This window comes from Erinaceus europaeus, chromosome 20, assembly GCF_950295315.1.
Source record: "Erinaceus europaeus chromosome 20, mEriEur2.1, whole genome shotgun sequence".
Classification (NCBI taxonomy): domain Eukaryota; kingdom Metazoa; phylum Chordata; class Mammalia; order Eulipotyphla; family Erinaceidae; genus Erinaceus; species Erinaceus europaeus.
The window spans coordinates 44591868-44614307 of record NC_080181.1 but is presented as its reverse complement, the minus strand read 5'-3'; the positions used below and the strand labels follow the sequence as shown (position 1 = coordinate 44614307).

At 52.9% G+C, this 22440-nt stretch overlaps 2 protein-coding genes across 10 annotated transcripts in view; one reads left to right on the top strand and one right to left on the bottom strand.

Moving 5' to 3' along the window:
* ENTREP2 (endosomal transmembrane epsin interactor 2) overlaps positions 1 to 3450 on the top strand; it is a 353123-nt gene extending 349673 nt beyond the window's left edge. For all 3 annotated transcript variants that reach the window (XM_060179288.1, XM_016185083.2, XM_060179289.1), the window contains 3 exons: positions 760 to 987; positions 1166 to 1222; positions 3001 to 3450. In XM_060179288.1, the coding sequence (XP_060035271.1) occupies positions 760 to 987; positions 1166 to 1222; positions 3001 to 3269 (554 nt within the window). In that variant the 3' untranslated portion in view covers positions 3270 to 3450. The remainder of the gene's footprint in view (positions 1 to 759; positions 988 to 1165; positions 1223 to 3000) is intronic.
* Positions 3451 to 10794: 7344 nt separating this feature from the next.
* APBA2 (amyloid beta precursor protein binding family A member 2) overlaps positions 10795 to 22440 on the bottom strand; it is a 134139-nt gene continuing 122493 nt past the window's right edge. For all 7 annotated transcript variants that reach the window (XM_060179278.1, XM_060179275.1, XM_060179280.1 and 4 more), the window contains 6 exons: positions 20758 to 20943; positions 18049 to 18228; positions 17267 to 17479; positions 15483 to 15602; positions 13551 to 13691; positions 10795 to 11399 (listed from right to left, as the gene is read on the bottom strand). In XM_060179278.1, the coding sequence (XP_060035261.1) occupies positions 11328 to 11399; positions 13551 to 13691; positions 15483 to 15602; positions 17267 to 17479; positions 18049 to 18228; positions 20758 to 20943 (912 nt within the window). In that variant the 3' untranslated portion in view covers positions 10795 to 11327. The remainder of the gene's footprint in view (positions 11400 to 13550; positions 13692 to 15482; positions 15603 to 17266; positions 17480 to 18048; positions 18229 to 20757; positions 20944 to 22440) is intronic.

The following is a 22440-nucleotide window of genomic DNA, read 5'->3' as shown; positions in this document are numbered from 1 at the left end:
TCTTTGTCTTCCCCTCCTCTCTTGATTTCTCTCTGTACTATCCAACAACAACAACAACAGCTATGACAACAACAATAATAACAGCTACAACAAGGGCAACAAAATGGGAAAAAATAGCCTCCAGGAGCAGTATATTCGTAGTGCAGGCATTGAGCCCCACTGATAACCCTGGAGACAAAAAAAAAAAAAGAAAGAAAGAAAGAAAAGAAAAAAAGGAAAAAGAAAAGCATTAACCATCTTGAAAAAATATATGTGTATATATATATGCACATACATATTTATATTTGCATAGGGTGTGAGGAGTCTGGATGACATTTCTCTCTTAAGGGGAAGAGTACGCATTGCCTCAGCATTTACTGAGAGGAGGACAGGGGTAGACTGTGAAAAGCTGGACAAGCAAGAGAATCCTGGTGATCCTATGAGGACCCCTCACCCCCACATTCTCTTTACAGACCCTTATCATCAAGTTCCCTGTGAATACTGTCCCCCAACTTCCCTGGTCCACAGGGGGACCAGGCTGATTCAGTCTTGGGGTGATGTGAACGGTCTACGTGCTCCTCCCATACTCCCATATCTCCTCTAAAATGATTCTGGGGAGTCCATCAAGTGACCCTCCCCCCCCAAAAAAAATAATAACTTTGATTTGTCAACCTGTGCTGTTTCAAGGACTGTCACCATGTGTGGATGGCGGTGGCCCAGGTGTTTATGGGAGCCTGCACCCAGGGACACACCCACTAATGCTGTGTCCTTGCCTTTCAGCACCAGGGGACAGCGTGAGCCTCCCCATATCTGAGGGCTCCTCCACTTCCGGCCCCAGCTGCCCAGCTGCCCACAGCCCTCTGGAAACCCCACCATTCCCACTGCCCACTCAGCAGCGGGGTCCCAGGTCCCCAGAAAGCCCTAGTCAGGGCAAGTGGACACGGCAGGGTCCTGGGAAAGTGACCCGCTCAGCCAGTGACCCCACCTCGTGCTCATCTGGTGTAGCAGGTACACTGACCCTCTCCTGTGTTCCCCCAGTGTCTCTGGTCCTGCCCAGGACATGATGCCATGGGGCTGGGGGGGCAGGCTGGAGGGTTTGGGGTGATGAGAGCCTGCCAGCCCCAGTAGCTATAATCGGGCATTCTCTGACCCTTTCTGCGGTGACACAGTTCTCTTTCCGGTGTAGATGCGGCCTCCTGCAGCCAGGACCTTGAAGCAGGACTGTCTCGGGCTCAGGGCACCAGTAAGAGGCTCCTCCAACATCTCTGCTGTGAAACAGAGGTGTCGGGTGGGGGGTCACTAGTGGGTCCACACACCCTCAGACTGTGTTTACTCAGCCAGACTTGAAGCAGACTGGCTGGGTGGCCCAGAACCTGGTGGTGGGTGTGGGGTGTGGGCGGGGTTTTGGGTCCAGGAGGACTGCCTGGAGGCGGCTTTCTCTGGCAGATCCCCAGGCCTATGGCGGGAGCATCTGCTGTGACCTGGGGTCCTGGTAGAAATTGATGCCATTTCCCCAGCCCTGGAGGGGAGCAGGAATGGGGTGCTCTGAGTCCTGCTGCACCCTGGGGGTGCCCCTAGCATGCTGAAGGGGTCTCGCTGACCCTGTGCCACCTCCAGTGTGGTTAGAAAGCTGTGGGTCTCTTGATACACAAAGACAGTAGACACTGGGCCCTGGGTGGGGGGTGGAGGCTGAGAGAGGTGGGGTCTTCCATTAAGGTCTAGCTTAGGAGAATGGGGGCTGTTCTGCTCCTGCCCCTTCCTCCTGGCTTACATCACACAACTCCCCCCCATATCCAGTACTTCAGCTCCAGGAGGCTGAACCACATGGAGCGCCTAGGACACAGGAAGCAAGGACACCCCACTCTGGGAGTTCAGAACCCCAGCAAGAAAGTTTGCCCCAAACACACTTGTATATTTGCATCTTGTTTTATTTTAGCCTCCAGAGCCATCGCTGGGGCTTGGTGCCAGCACTATGAATCCACCTTTCCTGGTGGCTATTTTTTTCCTTTTTTTTTTTTTTCTTTTCATCTGTTAAGGCAAAGAGGAAGTGAGAGGAGAGGGGGAAATGGAGAGAGAGAGAGAAAGAAGGACACCTGCAGACCTGCTTCACTGCTTGTGAAGCGTCCCCACTACAGATGGGGAGTGGGGGCTTGAACTCAGGTCCTTGAACAGATCCTTGTGCTTAGTACTATTTACACTTAACCAGATGCACTACCGCCTGGCCCCCCTATTTGATTTTATTTCCCTGTTTTATTGTTGATAGACTTGGGCCTCACAAATGCATGAACTCATAGCTCCCTGGCTACTTTTATTCAGGAGGCAGACAGACAGACAGAGCTTCCTCTGACACTTTGGCACTTTTTCTGTGGTGTTGGAGTCTATTACCAGAGCTAGGGATCTAGATCTCCAACCCATGTTATTTTATTTATTTATTTATTTATTTATTTTAGATAGAGACAGAGAGGCAGGGGGAGAGAGAAAGTGTAAGAGAGAGGGAGAGAGAGATAAAAGGTACCGTAGCCACCAAAGCTTACTCAGTGCCATGCGGGCCGAGCTGGGCTCAAACCTGGGTCCTGAACATGGCAGAGCAGCTCACAAGCTCCAGCCTGCCATGTTTGCATGTTAAAGAGCTTACTTGTTGGCTGCCCTTAATAACACTATATATATATATATATTTATAAGAGAGAGTTTTCAACTAATTTGATAAAACAGAGAAACTGAGCAAAAAGGCAGAGAGAGAGAGAGAGAGAAAGACACCTACAACACTGCTTCACTTGTGAAGCTTCCCCCCCTGCAGGTGGGGGCCAGGGGCTTGAACCCGGTTCCTTGAGCACTGTAAAATGTGCACTTAAACCAGGTGCACCCCCATCCAGTCCCTATTCTATATTTGTAGAGGGGATGTGAGCTCCCCAGGCAGGGAGCCCCCCTGTTGCCTCCCTCCTCCGTGCTTCCCTGTGGTGAGACAAATCCTCAGGCTTGCTCCCTTCCCTCCCTCTTTCTCTTGCCCCCCTTGATCTGCAGCTACCCTGTCTCGCTCTGTCACAGAGGCCTTTGCGTCACCCCGCAGGGAGCCCTCCCCCCAGAAAACTCAGCTCCCGAAGCCAGAGTCCTCGCAGCCAGTCTCTAAGGCAAGGCCACACGCGGTGGTGGACAGCCGGGCCTACTCGGACGCCAGGGTGCTGGTGGCCAAGTTATTGGAACATTCCAGCTGCAGTCTCCCTGCTGAAGTGCGGCATGTGGTGGGCACCCCGGTGGAGGAGGAGCCTGTCCTCAGGCTGGACCAGGTGTGAGCTGGCCTCCGAGTCCTTGCACCCAGGAGAAGGCTGGGGGAGACCTTAGTCCGGGCTGCATCTGGGCATCTGTTTCCTAAGAGCCCCTGTGACCTGGCCCACTGACACAGCACGACCACACTCCTGGCTGTCGGGGACTCCGGTGACATCCAGCATGCGTGACCTCTCCTGACAGTGACAGCTGGGGTGCGTGTGGACAGAGGACAGCACCCGGGGGCCATTTCCCACCTGGCAGGAGCGTGGGGTGAAGAGGAAGAGCTGAGTCATTACAGATGGTAGCTGGGCCCCACTTCACCTGCCCCCTCCTGTGCGAGCAGACGAGCAGACGCAGTGGCCCCCGCAGTGGCCAGGCACCCCCGGAAGCAGATGGCTGCAGAAGGTCCTTCCCATCACCACCTTCGCCTTGTGTGCAGCCAGGCCTCTCTGCCCAGTGCCTTCCCTACGTCCTCTCTCTCTCCCTTCACTCCCCACCCAGTTCAAGTCCAGAGTCGGAATTTTTTTTCCCCACCAGAGTTATCACTGGGGCTCAGAGCCTGCATGGCTCCACTGCTCCTGGCACCCTTTTAAAAATTCTTTTTGAGGATGAGAGAGACAGAGGTCGAGAGACATTGCAGCACTGCTCCACCATCCATGAAATTTTGCCCCCTGCTGGTGCTCCCATGTGGTGGCGGGGGGCTCGAACCCAAGTCCTTGAGCATGGTGACATGCGCGCACTACTGGGTAAGCCACAGCCCTGCCACCAGCCACTTGTTTTTATGAGACACGAGTCACGCCCCGGCCCGACCGCACATGATCCCCAGAACCATCTCTCAGCTGTCACTTGTACTGACTCTAAGACCCTCTGTGCAGAGCTAGCGGTCCCGGGTGGCGGACACCACGGCCACATGGCGGGAAGAGCCTGCAGTCACTTCCTTACAGAAAGCCAGCAGCCTGGCCTGGTCTCTGATGACAGCGGGGTCCTGGCCTTCCGTGGACCCACCCCTCATGTGCTGGCAGCCCCAGTGGAGCAGCACCAGCCTTCAAGAACTTTCTGCAGCAGTGGGGACTCCTCAGCTGTGGCCGAGGCACCCCCTCCACACACCCCAGGGGCCGTGGCTGTCCTCCACACCGCTCTGCCCAGGTCTGGGGGCATCTCTGTGCGGCTGGAGGCCGAGGAGGGCACAGTAGGGTGGTCGACCCAGTCTCCCAGGGTCCCCCGGGAAATGAGGTATAGACAGTGATCAGCTCCAGTGCCAAGGGCCCTGCATGGACACCATGATGCCACTTCCTCCCAGATGCCATTGGGCTGGGAGACACCCATGGGGCCTCTCAGTGACGAGGACGCCCCTCCCCCCATGAGAGGCGTCCAGGGACAGACTGTGAGCGGAAGCTTGTTACTCATGTGACACCTCCAGAGTCCCCTTGCAGACGAGTGAATGGCTTTGACACTTCACCACGTATGTCCCTCCACCCCATCCCCAGCCGACCAGCGAAGCCTGGGACCCCGGCCTTGAACCGGTGTATTTGGGACACCTGTGGGATGGGGGACGCTGGAGCGTTGCAGGCTGGAGACTTTCCTGTTTCGGGGTCCACAAGCACCTGGGGGCTCACAGCAGTACAGGCCAAGTCCTGACTGCAATTCCAGTGTGGTCCCCTTTCCCCACCCCCCAGCCTGGGACCGTGTCCTGGGCTTGTCCTTACAGCAGGGAGCGATGTCCCCCAGGGACAGGGGGTGCTCCACCCTTCCCACCTCCGCCGGAGCCAACTCTCTGCTCTGTCCACAGTGCCAGGAACCCCAGCAGAGGCTGCTGAATACCCCAGACCACGTAGGCATCAAGCTCCAGAGAAAGTGGGGTTGCTCCCTTGCTGGTGTCCCTCCCAGTTTCTTCTCAAACTTGTTCCTTAGGACCCCCCCCCCCAGCTTGGGCTCTCTTCCTCACTAATTCGGGATGGGAGGGCAACAAGGACCCTTCTAGGCCCCCCAACCTTCTGGGTCTCCCTGTGTCCCAGCACTGTCTCTGCCCTCTCCTGGCCAGAGTGGGTCCAACCCAACCTGGGGGTGCTGCAAGGACACTGAGGTGGGCAAGTTCTGGACCCCAAATCTGGGGCCAACGATGGGGAATGGGGCTCCATGTTCCCAAGGCCAAGGTCTCCTCCAGCAAGTGCTGCTGAGCAGGCTGAATGCTGGCAACTGCCCAGAGAGAAAGTGCCCCCCACCAGCTGTGTGGGTCCAGGACGCCACTGGAGCAGAAACCCAGTGGGAGAGGAGAGCTAAGCGCAACCTGAGGGGTGTATTTATTTGATGTACCTCAAGGTGTTTTCATAATGATCTGTGTTTTAATAAAAACTATTTCTGGCCTCTGTGTCTGAGTCTCACTGGGCGTAGAGGAAGCCTTTGTGAGGCCCATAAGGGCTTCTGGTGCAAAGCTGCTAAATCTGGCTTTTAATTAAAAAAAAAAAAAATATATATATATATATATATATATATATATATATATATATATATATATGCGCTTCACATGAGCACAGTCATACATACTCCATGCACTTTTTCCTGCAATTTTACGGTCTCCTTCCTTCCTTTCTTTCTTTCTTTCTTTCTTTCTTTCTTTTTCTACCAGAGCACTGCTCAGCTCTGACTTAAGGACTGAACTTGGCACTTAGGAGACCCAGGCACGAAAGGTTTTTTGCAGAACCATCTGCCCTATAGGATTTATCTGTTTTCTGCCTGCATGATGATTTCACAGCTCCTAGGTATCGCCTTTTTTTTAAAAAATCCAGAGTGATGGACAGAAAGAAAGTGATGGAGATAGAAAGGAGACATCTGATGCACTGCTCCACCACTCACAAAGCTTCCCTCCTGTAGGCGGGGCTACTAAGGCACACCACCACCCGCCCCTGCATGATTTTTAAGTTCAGTGTCAGACATGGAAACACTAATTTAAAGGGACATATGCACACCTGTGCCCATAGCCACAGAGAGTGGAAGCAGCCCTAATGCCCATTGGATAAAAATGTTACGGGGTTATATAGTCTCTACAATCAAAAAGACGGTATTATGTCTTTTGGGACAAAATGGATGGAACCAGAGGTGATTCGCTTAGTGGAATAAGAGATGAAAGACAACTACAGGATGGTTTCACTCTGATGTTGAATCTAGAGAAATGCAACCCAACTTGCAGAGAAAAACAGAAGCAAACAGACTGAGAACGATGGTGGTTACTGTTGGGGGGATGGGGACAGAACTTTGGTGGTGAGTATAGTGTGGGAGTGTACACTGGAAGCTTACAGTCTTGTAACTACTACTCGGCACAAATAACAAATGAAGAACTGCAATGTCGGAAACAATCCCAGGGCCAGGGTATTGCTGAGCCATCCCTGAAGCCAAGTGTTTATTCTGTATTTTAAGAGAGATGGATACTAGAAGTGTCCGTCCATGAAGGCCAACCCATTTTCATTCACATTGTCATCCCTGGTGCCCACAAGGTGTTGGGGCTGCAGCCTGAGGCCTCACATGTTCCGAAAGGCATGTACCCTACTGCTGGGCCTCCCATCGGAGTTTTGTTTTTTGCCATGAGGGCTGTTGCTGGGACTTGGTCCCTGAACAACAAATGCACCACACCCGGTGGCCATCTTTATTTATTTGAGAGGGATAAATTGAGAGGGAATGAGGGAGACAGAAACACCCTGAGCCCTGCTTGTGAAGAAGCTTCCATCCTACAGGTGGGAATGCAGGTTTGAATCCAGAGCCTCACGCAGTAACATGAGCTCTACCAGGTGCACCACCACCACCTAACCCTGAGGTCACTTAAATTTTTTTTTAACTTTATTTTCCCTTTTGTTGTCCTTGTTGTTTTACTGTTGTAGTTTTTATTGTTGTTATTGATGTCGTCATTGTTGGAAGGAGAGAGAAATGGAGAGAGGAGAAGGTAGAGGGGGAGAGAAAGATAGACACCTGCAGACCTGCTTCACCGCTTGTGAAGTGACTCCCCTGCAGGTGGGGAGCCGGGGGCTCGAACAGGGATCCTTAAGCCGGTCCTTGTGCTTTGTGCCACCCGCGCTTAACCTGCTGCACTACCGCCCGTCACCCAGTCACTTATATTTTTGAAATATGTGTTTATAACTTAAGAGAGAGGGGGCCAGGTGGTGACACACCAGTTGGTTAAGCGCTCATAGTATATGGGTTCAAGCCCCCACTCCCCATCTGTAGGTGGGAAGCTTCACAAGCAGTGAAGCAGGTCTGCAGGCCTCTTTCTTTCTCCCTACTCGCCCCCCCCCCCCAGTCTCTTTCTCTGTTATATAGAATGAAAAGAAAAAAAGGCCGCTGGGAGCAGTGGATCCATAGTGCTGCACCATGCCCCTGCAACTGGAGGCCAAAACAAACAGAGGAGAAGGAAATGCAATGACTGGAACACACTTGGGGCTGCACGCATGCAAGTCTGGTGCCCTACCCACTGTGCCATCTCCTGGCTGTGAGGCCGTTGACATCAGGGGCACCCAGAGCCCTTCCTCTCCTCCTTCTAGTGAGAGCCTCCCATTGGCCTTTGCCAAGGGGCCAAGCTGATCAATCATCTGGTAACTAGAGCGCCCTCCTGTGGACTGACCTGGGAAAGCCCCAACATCCCAACTCAATGAAAACACAGCCATGCCCAGGATGACCTAATACTTGAAGGCTGACGCGCCCTCTTGTGGCTTCAGTAGGAAAAGCCCCCAGGTTCCAGCCCCAGAGAAGATGCAGCTATGACCGAGTTGGCCTGACACCTAGTCGCTGGTGCGCCCTCTTGTGGTCACAGTGGTAAAAGACCAGAGACGCCAGCCCCTTTATAAATTGAGTTTTGAGAAGTTGGGCAGCGGCTCAGAGGGTTAAGCGCACGTGGCGCAAAGTGCAAGGACCGGCTTAAGAATCCCGGTTTGAGCCTCCGGATCCCCACCTGCAGGGGAGTCACTTCACAAGTGGTGAAGAAGGTCTGCAGGTGTCTATCTTTCTCTCCCACTCTGTCTTCCCCGCCTCTCTCCATTTCTCTCTGTCCTATCCAATGACAACAACAATAATAACTACAACAATAAAACAAGGGTAACAAAAGGTAATAAATACATAAATTTTTTTAAAAAAAAAAATTTAGTTTGGGCCTGACATTTGGTGACTGGAGCACCCTCTGGTGGCCATATTGGGTAAACACCACCAGAGTCCCAGCTCCAGTGAAAATACAGGCCAAGCTGGCCTGACACCTGGTAACTGGAGCGCCCTCTTGTGGCTACATTCGGAAAAGCCCAGAGACCCCAGCTCCCATTGAAAATAGTTTTGGCCTGATAACATGGTGACTGGTGACAGCCTTGTGCCTCCTGTGGGCCTTCTACAAGTGGTCGAGCTAACCAAACACCTGGTGACTGGAGTACCCTCCTGTGGACTTAGCTCAGAAAGCCCCGACATTCTAACCCAATGAAAATGCAGTCATGACTAGAGTGACTTAACACTTGAGGGCTGGAGTGCCCTCTTGTGGCCTCAGCTGGAAGAACTCCCAGGTTCCAGCCCCAGAGAAGATGCAGCTATGACCAAGTTGGCCTGATACCTGGTGACTGGAGCGCCCTCTTGTGGCCACAGTGGGAAAAGATCAGAAACCACAGGGCCCCCCCCCCATTGAAGATAGTTTTAGCCGGACATTTGGTGACTTGAGCGCCCTCTGGCGGCAACAGTGGGTAAAGCCCTGAGTCCAACCGCCACTGAAGATAGTGATGGTCAAACTGACCTGACACTTGGTGACTGAAGTGCCCTCTGGTGGCCATCGTGAGGAAACACTGGAGCCTCAAACCCCGTTCAAAATGTAGCCATACATATTTAAAAAGTATAGGTGGCACACCAGGTTGCGTGTACATGTTATAGTGTACAAAAACCTAGGCTCGAGCCCCCAGTCCCCAGAACCTGCAAGGGGAAACTTTGCAAGTGGTGAGACAGTGTTGAAGGTGTCTCTTTGTCTCTTTTCCTCTCTATCACCACCTTCCCTCTCAATTTCTGATTGTCTCTATCCAATAAATAAGGATAATACAAAAAAATTTATCTAAAAAAAAATGTAGCCATACCCAGGCTGACCTGACCAACCTGGTGACTGAAGCGTCCTCTTGTGGCCTTAGTGGGTACAGCTCTAAGTCAGACCCCTATTAAAGATTCTGTATTGGCCAGGCTGGCCTGACACATACTGACTGGAGTGCCCTCTGGTGGCCATGGTGGGAAAAGCCCAGAGACCCCAGCCACATTGAAAATTTAGTTTCGGCCTCACACTTGGTGATTGCAGCGCTCTCTTGTGGCCATAGTGGGGAAACACCAGAGACCCCAGCCCCATTCAGAATGCAGCCATGACCAAGCTGGCATGACATGTAGTGGAGCACCCTCTTGTGGCCTCAAGTGGGTACAGCCCTGAGTCAGATCCCTATTGAAGATGCAGTTTTGGCCAGGCTGGCCTGACACTTGGTGACTGGAGTGCCCTTTGGTAGTCTCAGTGGGTAGAACCCTGAATCAGACACCCCCTCCCCCCATTGAAGACAGTGATGGCCAGGCTGACCTGACACTTGGTGACTGAAGCGCCCTCTGGTGGACATAGTGGAGAAACACCAGAGCCCCCAGTCCCATTCAAAATGTAGCCATGGCCAGGCTGGCTTGACACCTGGTGACTGGAGAGCCCTCTTGTGGCCACAGTGGGAGAAACCCAGTGATCCCAGCCCCAGTGAAAATTTAGTTTAGGCCTGATACTTGGTGACTGAAGCACTCTCTGGGAAGAGCCCCAAGACTTGTCCTAGAGAAGATCCAACTTCCACACAACAGCTTGGTAGAGCCTGGCAGACAGCCATTTGGCTCTGGGTTCACAAACCAGCCACACACAATTTTTCATCACGACTTCAGGTTTATTAGTGATTAGTGCGTCTTCCTAAGGGCGGCTGCATGCAACAAATAGGTCACTCCTCGAATACAGTAATCCTAAAGCTTTAGTTACTGCATGGTAAGGCTTCTTAAGTCACAGTGTATTCTTCAAGGCCTGGGCCAAAAAAAGAGAGAGAGGGAGAAACTTCAAGAGATAAAATGACGTCGGTTTAACATTGGTCTCTAGTGGACGGAACTAGACTACAGTTACTGCACCTACACACATACTAATACTGCTCACGGTGACCTGCCCGGCCAGCCAAGTGTTCTGTGCTGACCGCTGGCAGCCCGGGAATGCCTGAGGCTGTTTCCTGTTGTGAATGATTTTTCTGGGGGGAGTGGGTGGGGGGAGCCAGGAAAGGGTGTGTATGTGTGTGTGTGTGTGTGTGTGTGTGTGTGTGTGTGTGTGCGCGCGCGTGTGTGTGGCTGATCAGGCCTGCAGCTGGGGAGGCCCTGGAGGAAGGGTACCTGGGAGGGAGGGAAGGTCCCACCAAGGGACTCCACAGAGTCTCCAGCCCAGGGGCAGCAGGTGAGGTCACAGGTCACCTGAAGACACTCCCCTCTGAAGACCCAGCTGGCTAGTCAAAAGAAAGTCACAACAGTGATAGCGTCTAAAGAAATAGGGCGTGCTGATACGGTGGCCATCATCCTTTATTTAGCTCAGGAATGTCTTCTTGCTCAGGAAATACAATTGCAGGTTCCCAAAGTGGAATCAACAGTCACAGCCGAAGCACTGGTCTGGCAAGGAGGCAGCTGCAGTCAGGGTGCCCTCCCTCACCCACACCTGGGAGGACCCCAGGCCCCCAGCTGAGGGGGCATCACTACAGCCCCCTACTCAGGAAGGCGCCATCTTCCAGGGGCTCCCTCCACAGCTGCCTCAGGAAATCCCTCCAGTTGCATTCTCTGCAGCTTCGGGGAGGAAAGACACATGCCACACCACACGGAAGGTCGGTCGCTATGAGAACACAGTTCAGAATGCAGCAAACACTTGACTGTCTACAAAGATGGTTTCTGTGACTGTCCTGTGAGAAAGACATACCCTTTTATGTCCAAAAAAAAAAAGTGGGCGGTGAGGGCCCCTTCTTCAGGAAAGTCAGTGTCCTTGGGTGGGCTGTGGGTCTGTAAGGGTGGGGGGAGGTCCTCCTCGGGTCAGCAGGCTGGGCAGCCTAGATGTACAGCGGGGTCTCCTGGCCTGTGAGGAGTCTAAACATGGCAGCTGGCATGGTCTTCATGTGGATCTGCCAATGAGAAAGAAGGTTGTGACTGGCCTTCCGCCTTCCTCCCTCTTTTCTCCCCTCCCTGAAACCATCTGCAAACAATCTTGACAGAAGCCAGATGGAGAAGGAAACACTTAGGTCCATTTCTGTGTCATGTACCAGTTTTTCCAGGAAAAAAAGGAGAATGGCACCTTGTGGCTGGCCATTTTGAAAACGTCTCTTCCCACACTTCTGGGTGGGGTGGAAACTGGGGCAGCCTTTAGGGGTGGAAGGTAGGGGTTCCTCAAGATACTAAACACAGAATTACCACAGGGCCCAACAATTTCACTCCTACCTATCCAGAGACTGTAATTATATTGTGTGTGTTCATTGAAATATCACTCAGATTAGTCAAGATATAGAAACAAAGTAAGTGCTCACAGATGAAGAAAAATTATGTAGTGCCTACCTACACAGGATAGAATGCTACTTTATTATTATTATTATTATTAGTAGTAGTAGTAGTAGTATTTTAATGCCCAGGTTTGGGCCTTCCCTGCACTGAAATGGGGGAGGGGGCATTGGTGTTGTAATGTCCTCCTCGCTCCCTCTCATTTTTTCTTTTTTTTAATATTTATTTATTTATTCACTCCCTTTTGTTGCCCTTGTTTTGTTGTTGTAGTTATTATTGATGTCTCTGTAGGACAGAGAGAAAAAGAGAGGAGGAAAACAGAGAGGGGGAGAGAAAGACAGACACCTGCAGACCTGCTTCACCGCCTGTGAAGCGACTCCCCTGCAGGTGGGGAGCCGGGGACTCGAATCGGGATCTTTACACCGGGCCTTGTGCTTTGCGCCACATGCGCTTAACCCACTGCACTACCACCCGACTCCCCATTTTTTCTTTCTATCTGAAAAAGCTTAGTGATAATAAATAAAGATGAAATCTTCCTTCAGGAGGCTATTTTCCCCCTTTTGTGGTTTTTTGATAAAGGGTGAGAGACAGAGGGGGGCACCTGCAGCACTGTTCCCCCACTTGCGAAGCCTCCTCCCTACAGGTGGGGACCAAGGGATTGAACCTGGGTCCTTGTGCACTCTAATGTGTACGTTCTACCAGGTGAGACAGTAGGATGCTTCTTTCTGTGGGAAGATTCACTCTGAAATCTGAATCCCTCCCCGAACCGTTTTGTTATCAGTGATGAATTTCCTGGATGTGGTCAGAGTGATGAAATGAGGGCAGAGGCTTACTCTTCCGGGACGGCTGGGCTGGAGGAATCCTCACACCCAGCCAGTCTTTGCTGTCAGGCCTCTGGGGTCTGAGAGCTGGAAACAGTTCTCCCAGCCCCCAGCCCGCACGCCTCCACCTCACCGATTCCTTCCTGGGGCTGACAGTGACCAGCCCTGTGAGGGGGGCCATTCCAGAGCAGCCACTTAGGGAAACTGGAGTTCCCTTACATGGGAGCCATTTGTAAAGGGGGGCTAACAGTCTGGTGTGGGCTGGCGACTGCAGACAGAGCCCCTCCCAGAGCCTGGCTGGGACCACCACGGATGTGAAACAGCATCCCACCCAGGCTCCCCTTCCCATGCCCTTTGGTGCCACCCATTCCAGATCTTTCTGTTGTCATGGGGGCTCCACTGACTTTCAGAGACAGAGGCAGAGGGAGAGAGAGGAAAGACACCATAGCACCATAGCTTCCTCCAGGGCTCAGGCCTATGCCTCACACGTGGCGACACTGGCACACCATCCAGGTGACCTATCTTACTACTCTGGCAGTTGCTCACTCACCTGTGCCTGCCCTCCCCTCCTATCACTAGATCCCTCAGCCACCTGAGTCCACAACAGACAAAAGCTAGAAAGTACTAGTGGAGGAAGCTGGATAAGGCCTCAGCTGAGCTGGGAGCTAGAAGGCAAAGGCCCAAAGGCTCACATGGGTGGTGGTGGCCTGGGCCTCTCACGTGGGGTGGGGGGTTTCCCTGGGGGTCCCACAGACGACAGGGCTCTCAAACTAAACTAAACTAACCAGTTCCAAAGAGTTCCAGAAAGTGTAGGGTGATGTAGGGTGGCAGCTGAGGCCCCGGGGCCACCTCTCAAGGAGCAGAGGGCTTCCTCTGGTGCCCTTGGGGACCCACGTGTGGACCCCAGGTGCCCGCACCCAGGGCTGGCGTCAGGATGGGGGGAGGAATCCCCACACTCACCTCCCCGACAGAGTTGGACAGCGCCTGCACGATCTTCTCATGGGCTGTGGCCACCACGCTTTGTCCGTTGATCTCGATGATGCGGTGGCCCACACGGACCCCGCCCCGCTCTGCGATGCCTCCACGCATTAGGCTGCAGATCTGGGAGACACACTGGGCATCAGGGGAGCACCCTGGCTCCTGCCACACAGCCCCCACTGCCCACCAGAGATGCGGGAGGAGAGACCAGCCGTGACCCTGGGCCTGCGTCACAGAGGCAACGTGGAGTTTATGATTTGGAATAAATAAATAAATACAGGGGCCGGGTGGTGGCGCACCTGGTTGAGCGCACATGTTACAGTGCGCCAGGACCAGTCCCCACCTGCAGGGGGAGCTCTGTGAGTGCTGAGGCAGTGTTGCAGGTGGCTCAATCTGTTAGAGAAGTGCCTGCCCACCCCCCACACACCCCCGCTGCCTACAGAGTCTGACCGCCCAGCCCAGACCCAGTCACCCCATAGGAGGTTCTCGGTGGCCACAGGCTGCTCTGCAGGTGACGGCAGCTGCCATCTCTCCCTGTCCTGAGAGGCAGTGGCTCCTGAGCTGACAAAGGGAGGGAGGGAATTCCACACACTTGGGCAACAGAGGGGTCCCCCCACCCTGGGGACGTCCCCATATCTTGCTGTAGAGCTGCAGTGCCAGGCTAGGGCTCAGGGGAAGCTGAGGGGACTCCTCCACTGCTCCCCTGGAGTGGAGGGGTTGGGGGGAGGGCTCTCAGGAATGGCATCAAGCAGGTCAGCGAGCATCTGCAGACGAACGCCTCATGCTTTGGGTGTAATGAAGGTGGAAATGGGCAAAGTGCTGGTGCGGGGCTCATTCAGATGTCAGCCTGCACTTCCGGGCCCTCACAGGACTCAGCTGTCAGCAGCAGGGTAATGGCCCTGGGTCTCAAGCAGGGGTGGGTGGGGACAGGCCGCTGGGCACCAGAGAGCCACAGGCCTCTGTCGTCTGCCAGGCCCCCTGGGGATCCCTGGAGTGGGGGGGGGGAGTGGGGGGGAGTGGGGGGGTGAGCCTGGGCTCTGAGCAGAGCTGTACAGAGGCTCTTCCCCCGGTGCAGCATGGTCCCCTTGCACCGGAAATGCTATCTCCTTTGCAGCTGCCCTTCTGAACTTTTTTTTTTTTTGCCTCCAGGATTATTGCTGGGGCTTGGTGCCTGCACTAGAAATCCACTGCTCCTGGAGGCCATTTTTCCCATTTTAGTTGCCTGTGTTGTAAATGCTTGTTGTTGTCATTATTATTGTTGTCACTGCTGCTCTTGTTGTTGGATAGGACAGACAGAGGGGGAGAGAAAGACAGACACCTGCAGACCTGCTTCACCACCTGTGAATCGACCCCCTGCAGGTGGGGAGCTAGGGGCTCCTTACACTTCAGGCCTTAACCCGCTGCACTACCGTCCCCACCCCCCCTTCTGGACTTTCTAGAACCTTCTCTGGCTTTTTCTTCTGTAGCAGTGGGTGGGCACACACGGGCCCCTCACCTGGATCCACCCCAATCTGGTCTTCAGCTCTGTGACCCTCGGGCCTGAGCACAACTCACCTCTCCTTTTCCAGGGTCACATCTCTGCCCATAGGGGGCCTCTGCAGGAGGGACACCCAAGAAGAAGCCACGCCAACCAAATGAAAGTCAAAGAGGAGGCAAGAAAGCAGGTGTGGAGGGTGTTCCCTAGGGAGCTGGCACTGAGTTGTGTATAGACCCACACTCACTCCAGTGCAGCAGCCCCTCCTCCAGGAAGCCCTCCAGCCTCTGCAGTGCCTGACACAACACAGGCAGCTCATGAATGGTGGTGAGCAGCGAGTGGACAAGTGGACAGGTAAATGGATGCTACTTTCTGGGAGCAATGGGCAGTTGGGGGTGGAGAGGTGAGCCCCAGCCCCCTGCCCAGGCCTGAGGACTCACAATTCCGTTCTGCACGCTGAAGCCCAGCTGGTACTTGAGGTCAGGCCGCTTGATGAGGACAGTGGTGACAGGCGGGCAGCTGACAATGTTGAGCTTCACCTGCGTCTGGTTCTTCAGACCCTGGGGGGTGGGGCAGAGGTCAGGTGGGTGGGGTCACATGGGGGCCAGAGGTCATTGTGGGGTCAGGGGGTCAGCAGTGGGCACAGCTGGGAAAGCCAGCCAGGGTTCAGTGTGTGTGTCTGTGTGTGTGTGTGTGTGTGTGTGTGTGTGTGTGTGTGGAGAAAGAGGGGGGAAGGGAGAGAGAGAGAGGAGGGGGGCCCTTTGACCCACAGGCAGGATGACTGGGTGCCCCCGTGGTGGGAATGCTTGCTATGTGCTTCTGTGGTCCCCTCTGGCCCATGTGAACACCAGCTGACCCTAGGGTCAGAGGTCAGCCCGCCTGCACTGCTGTGTGCAATTAATAGGTCCCAGTGGGGTGACCCTTGAGGTCCCTGGGAAAAGACAGGCAGCAAGCTGAGGGCAGGAGGAGTTTCCCGTGGGCCAGGGCTATGGAGAAGCCTCCCTCCAAGGCATACCTGATAGATTGCACATGTCACCATGCACATGGACCCCAGTTCAAGCCCCTGGTCCCCACCTGCAGAGAGGGAAGCTTCACGAGTGGTGAAGCAGGTCTATAGGTGTCTCTCTGACTCTCTCCCTATCTTCCCTTCTGCTCTCAACTTTTTCCTACCAAATAAAAGGAAGAAAAGAAGCAAAAATTGGACACCAGGAGCAGTGGAGTCACTGTGCAGACATTGAGACCCAGCAATAACCCTGTGGCAATAAAATAAAAAGGAGGGAAGAAAGGGAGGGAGGAAGGAGGGAGGGAAAAGAGAGAAAAAGAAAGAGAAAAAGGAGAGGAAAGAAAGAAAGGGGGGCAGGCAGTAGTGCAGCGGGTTAAGCGCATGTAGCACAGAGCATGAGGACCGGTGTAAGGATCCCAGTTCGAGCCCCCGGCTCCCCACCTGCAGGGGGGTCACTTCACGGACAGTGAGGCAGGTCTGCAGGTGTCTGTCTTTCTCTCCCCTCTCTGTCTTCCCCTCCTCTCTCCATTTCTCTCTGTCCTATCCAACAATAATAAACAACATCAACAACAATAATAATGACCACAACAAGGCTACAACAACAAGGGTAACAAAAGGGGGAAAAAATTGCCTCCAGGAGCGGTGGATTCATGGTGCAGGCACTGAACCCCAGCAATGACCCTAGAGGCAAAAAAAGAAAGAAAGGCAGGGAGTTGGGTGGTAGTGCAGTGGGTTAAGTGCAGATGGTGCAAAGCACAAGGACTGACATAAGGATCCTGGTTCGAGCCCCCAGCTCCCCACTTGCAGAGGAGTCGCTTCACAGGTGGTGAAGGAGGTCTGCAGGTGTCTATCTTTCTCTCCCCCTCTCTGTCTTCCCCTCCTCTCTCCATTTCTCTCTGTCCTATCCAACAATGACATCAGTAACAACAATAACTCCTACAACAATAAAACAAGGGCAACAAAAGGGAATAAATAAATGTTTTTTTAAAAAAGAAAGAAAGGCAAAGAAAAGTAAAGAAAGGAAAAAAAAAAAGACAAGATGAGATGAGATAAAAAAAAGAGGAGAAAAGGGCCTTCCTCCCAGCAACACCCCACACCCGGAAGCAGGCTCTGACCATCACTCAGCAGAGGCCCTGGCATCAGGAGACAGGGGATAGACAGGGGTCTGTGGAGTTGGCTGGGGTCCTCAGGGGTCCAGTAGGGCCAGCAAGAGGCGCCCACCTTGATGATGCCCTGGCAGGTGGCTAGGGGCAGCCCCACCAGGCTGGTGCCGTTGATGGACATGATCTGGTCACCGATGCTCAGCTTCCCCGAGCGTGCGGCCGGGCCGCTATTCATCATGTTGGCCAGGATGACGGTGGGCAGGATGGAGCCCCAGCCCGACTCCACCACCACCACGCCCAGGATCTCGCCCTTGTGCTTCTCCAGCTGCAGCTGCAAGGGAAGGGCACCATATGTGGGGGAGCGGCGGGGAGTGGGGGCTGCCACACCCCACTCAGCCCAGCTGTTACACACACACACACACACACACACACACACACACACACACTCCTCTCCAGCAACTACTCCCTCTTCACTGTCCCCTACTCCCCACGTCCTTACCCACAGCTTCCCAACACCCCTGGGCAGAGCACTCAAGCTCCCTAACTCATGACACCTGCCTCCCATGCCTTGCAGAGACCCCTCTGTGGGCCCCACAGCAGATAACAGCGGTGTCAAGAGGCTCATTTCCATGGTCGTTAGTGCAGAGCGCAATCAGCCTCTTGGCTCCAACAGCAGCTCATTTCACACACAAGTGCCCCCTCCTGGGCAGGAGGGGGTGCACGTTCTGGGGAGCCCTCTCCTAGGCTGTGACGTCAGGGATGTTGCCAGGCCCGTGAAGGAGTGCAGATCTGGGGGCCCCCTGGGCAGCCTGATGCTCCACAGGGGCTCAACCTGCCCCCTGAGCCTGCCTGCTGCTCCACAGGGGCTCAGCCCAGGGCCCGAGGCCATGGCGCCCTCACCTCCTTGCAGTTCTCCGAGTTGGAGAAGTGGATGAGGTCGTCGTTGTACATCTCCTGGGTATTGATGATGTCGCTGTACTCCTTCTGGCTCAGGTCCTCAGGGTTGATGCCATTGGCCCGCAGAAACTCCTGGTAGGCCACGCTGAAGGCCTGGCCGATGGACTGGGCAATGAGCTGGGCCTGGGGGCGGGGGAGAGTGGGGGTTCAAAGAGAGGTCAGCGTGGGGCACTGGGTGTGTGGTGCACCGTCAGCCTCCAGGGGGCATTGGCTTGGGTGTAAGAGCAGGGCCATTCATTCATTCAGCAGAGATTGATTCTAATCTGGCTAGTTGTTGGGGCCATAGATAGGCTACCCTGAGATGCACCTAAGTGGCCTGCTGATTAAGAGACAGAAGGTACTAGATGTTTTGCACCTCTCTCTCTCTCTCTCTCTCTAAGTCAGCAGTTCTCTGGTGGCCCAGAGAGGAAGACAACCTGACAATTTTGTTTGGCTTTCCACTTGGGTTATCACTAGGGCTTGGTGCATACACAACTTTATCGTTCACAGTGGTCATTTTTCCTCCTTTTTGTTATTTTTTATAAATGGTGAGAAACAGAGAAATAGGGCAACAGAGAGAAGGAGAGACACCTGCATCACTGTTCTACTATTTGTGAGGAAGGACCGGGGTCTTGAACCTGAGTCTTCATGCAAGGTAATGTGTGCACTTTCCAGCCCCATGATTTTTTTTTTTTTGCCTCCAGGGTTATCGCTGGAGCTTGGTGCCAGCACTTTGAATCCACTTCTCCCAGCAGCTATATTTTTCCTTTTTCCTCCCTCCCCTCATTTTATCCAATAAGACAGAGAGCAATTGAGAGGGGAGGGGGAGACAGAGAGGAAGAAAGAGAGACAGACACCTGCAGACCTACTTCACTGCTCTCGAAATGTCTCCACTGTGGGTGTTTGAACCTGGGTCCTTTTGTGGGCCCTTGCCCATTATGTGTGCTTAACCAGGTGAGCCCCCAATTATTTTCTAACTCTCCCATTTCTCTTGCTTTCACTGCTGGCTGTACTGTATTCTCTTCCTGCCCATTTTATTTTCAAAGTGGCCTCAGGTGTATTCTCTGCAGAGCATCACACAGATTGGGGTGGCTGAGTACCCAGCACTAACTTCTTATCAACACAGCCCAGGTCAGGTGGGAGTCAGGGACTCGGCATAATTTCAGGGAGTGTGACTGAGCCAGAAGAGAGGCTACCTTAGCACAAGGCTTTGGAGACACCAGCAAGGACCCCATGAAGCAAAAGGAAAAATAAAGGTTCACTCAAGCCCAGCACCCACACTTCCACCTATGACCACCAGGGGGCGCTGCCAGCCTGGACACTGTAAGCCCAAGAAGCACCAGACCCAAAGGACAGATCTCAAATGTACTTGCAGGCTGGGGGTCTGGTCTAAAGTGTGGCAGCCGCCAGCCTCCAGGCGAGGGTGAGAGTAGCCAAGAGGCCAGACCCTTCTCCCCTACTCTGTGGGAGCCCCTGGGGACAATGACAACATTCACCTAGGACTTCTTAGGGCTGAGAGTTGACAGCCCTTGATGTCTTGGGGGCACAGGGAATGGGGCACACTAAGAGCCCTGTGGACCAGGGGCTCCCCTGTCCCCCCTGCTCACAGGCAGGGCCTGGAGGTGTTCCCAGGTGTGTGTGTGTTGGCGGGGGTTTAGCAGGAGGCTGGCACTGGCAAGTGACACTCTGAGGGATTTCCTGCAGGTGGGCAAAGAAGTAGGGGGCAGCTACCCAGCCCCCAACCCCTGGGTGCTCCATCTACCTCAGCTCACCTCCAGAACAACAGTGTCATTTCACAGAGGGGAAACTGAGGCTCAGAGAGGCCTACCCACGTTCTTGAGGCCATCCTCCATTTCCTCCTGGACTCCCACCTGTTTCCTCCTGAGCCTGGCACAAAAGGCCACTGGATGGGGCCACCACTGAGGCCCCTTTTCCTGAACAGTGTCCCCTCATACACAGGGTGAGGGCAGACTTCACCGCTAAATTAGAATCTGCCTTTGCTAGCAAGGAAATATGCTTACAGTTGATTATTCTATTTCTAGTGTGAATTATATAGACTGCAAATAGGTTCCAATCTGCAAAGGGAACTTGGACAAAAAGTCATGCTGAATGAAAATCTATTTAATTCAAGGACAATATCTGGCAAAACAAGAGAAGGGCAGCTTCTACCTGGGTCGGTAACTTAAAACTATAAGAACTACAATTGTAAATAATGAATAAAAACATCTCTTGCTAACTATGAAAAACACGGATTACCAAGGGAAAAAAAACAAACAGGCATGACTTTTCAGAAATAGATCTTATGTATTTGACCATGGCAAAATATGTGTTTTTATGGTAATATATATATATATATATATATATGTATATATATATATATATTCAATAAAAAAATAACTCCTGAAGAACTTAAGGTGAAATAAAATGGTGCTTGAATTTTCAAGGCAAAGCATAAATATGATGAATTTATAAAAAGATCTCCTGTGGTCATGAAGTAAAATAAAATGGCATTACTATCTCTGTAAACCCAGAGTGCAAGAAAGATAAACAAAAATTCCTCTGGAAACATTAGAGGTGGTGGGTAGGATTTCCACTCCAGAGCCCCAGGGTCCCAGAGCTGGTGGGGGGTACAGAGTCTCTGAAAGGAAGCGTTGTGCTGGTGCATTTACTTACGTCTTCAGATTCAAACACATGGCAGATCATTTTGTACTGTTTCTTCCCCTCCTGGGCTCCAGGGGTGGTCTCAATGCAATCCTGAGAGGCTGACCGGGGCATGCGGCGCCGAGCCATCAGCACCACAATGTTTCCAATGTCTGCAATGTAGGAGATGGTGCGCAGGGCGTGGTCCATCATGGTCTCCTGATAGGAGGGTAAGGAGGCGGCCATGTTAGGAGGCAGCCATGTTTCGAGGTGGCCATATTAGGAGCCGGTCATGTTATGGAAACATTACAGGGAACTACACACTAAAACTGCTCTACTTCATGTTTTGTAACCCTGACACCGTTGACATCTGTAGCTGGATGATTCTAAATTGTTCAGGGGTGTGAGAGTGCATAATGTCTATGGCATGCCTGAACACCTCCCCTGTGCTGCCCACACATCTATCCTTCTTTCCAAGTTGTGACAACTCAAGATATCTCCAGTGGTTGCCAAATATTTTCTGGGGGAACAAACCTACCCCATTAGGGATCTCTGCTCTTGTGAAAAGAGTATGTGAGCGTAGTGGCTCAGCGTAGTGGCTCATGGTCAAGGTGAATCTGCCTTCACTTTAGCTGCAGCTTTCACAAAGACACTCATGAAGGCGTGATGCCAAGGTGGGGTGCTCAGGAAGCCTACCATATGGCCCCGTCTGAGTAGAGTCCTCCATGGCTCTGGAGAAGGGTCCCTTCCCTACAAGGAAAGTGCCCTCACACAGACCCAATAGTAGCCAGGCTCAGACTTCCTACTGATCAGAGGAGGAAGGCTTCAAAGCCAACATTTTCCAAGGATGAGTTCTTCCCAGGAATCCCTGGATCTGGGACCAGGGACAGAGGACAGTCTGCCTGACTCCAACCAATGGGTCTTGCCAGCCATTCAATTCCCTCAGCTCCTGGCAGGTCTATTACTCTTGATGGCTTTTGTTGTCTGACAGGAATCTCTTCTGAGCACTGTACCCCTGACCCCCACCTAACAAGGCTGTGCACAAAGGCTCTGAAAAACAAATCAGCTGGTCTTTTATGCCTTTGTTCACCTGCCACAAAAGAAAATCGGGTGTTTCTGCCACCTCTGAAGCCCTTTTCTTCCTCACAGAATCCATTTGTGCAGGGGATATTGTTCCACATTTGTCTTCCTAGAGCTGAGCTGTTTTCTGGCCAAAGCTAGGGGGGTGGTTTATAACTGCAAGAACTATCTTTCAGAAAGGGACACAGGAAAGGGGACAGTCAAGAGTGGCTCTTCAGTCTCTCTTGATTTCTTGGCACTGTCAGAAATGCACAAACTAATACCCAGTGTCATAAACACACTTCTCTCCCAGCTTGTAGTTATTAGCTGTGAGCTTCCCTCAGACAGAAGTTACCTACAATATGGCTGCCTATCAATATGGCTGCCCACCAGCATGGCTGCCATCCTCTCCCCTGTTCTGGCTGACTACTTCAACCTCCACAGTTTCTTTTCTCTACTTCCCATGACCTCAACCTGTCTACCAACAAGTTTTAATTTTTAGTCAAACTAATTTTCCTACCTGGTGCTTTTCCAGCTCACCCTAAAAACAAAACTGGGAACTAGTGATGGCTGCCAGCAACTGGATTAGTCACCCCAAAATACCTCAAATAGCCAGCCAGACCAGCTCCACAGAACCCTTTTGATCTGATTTCCCAC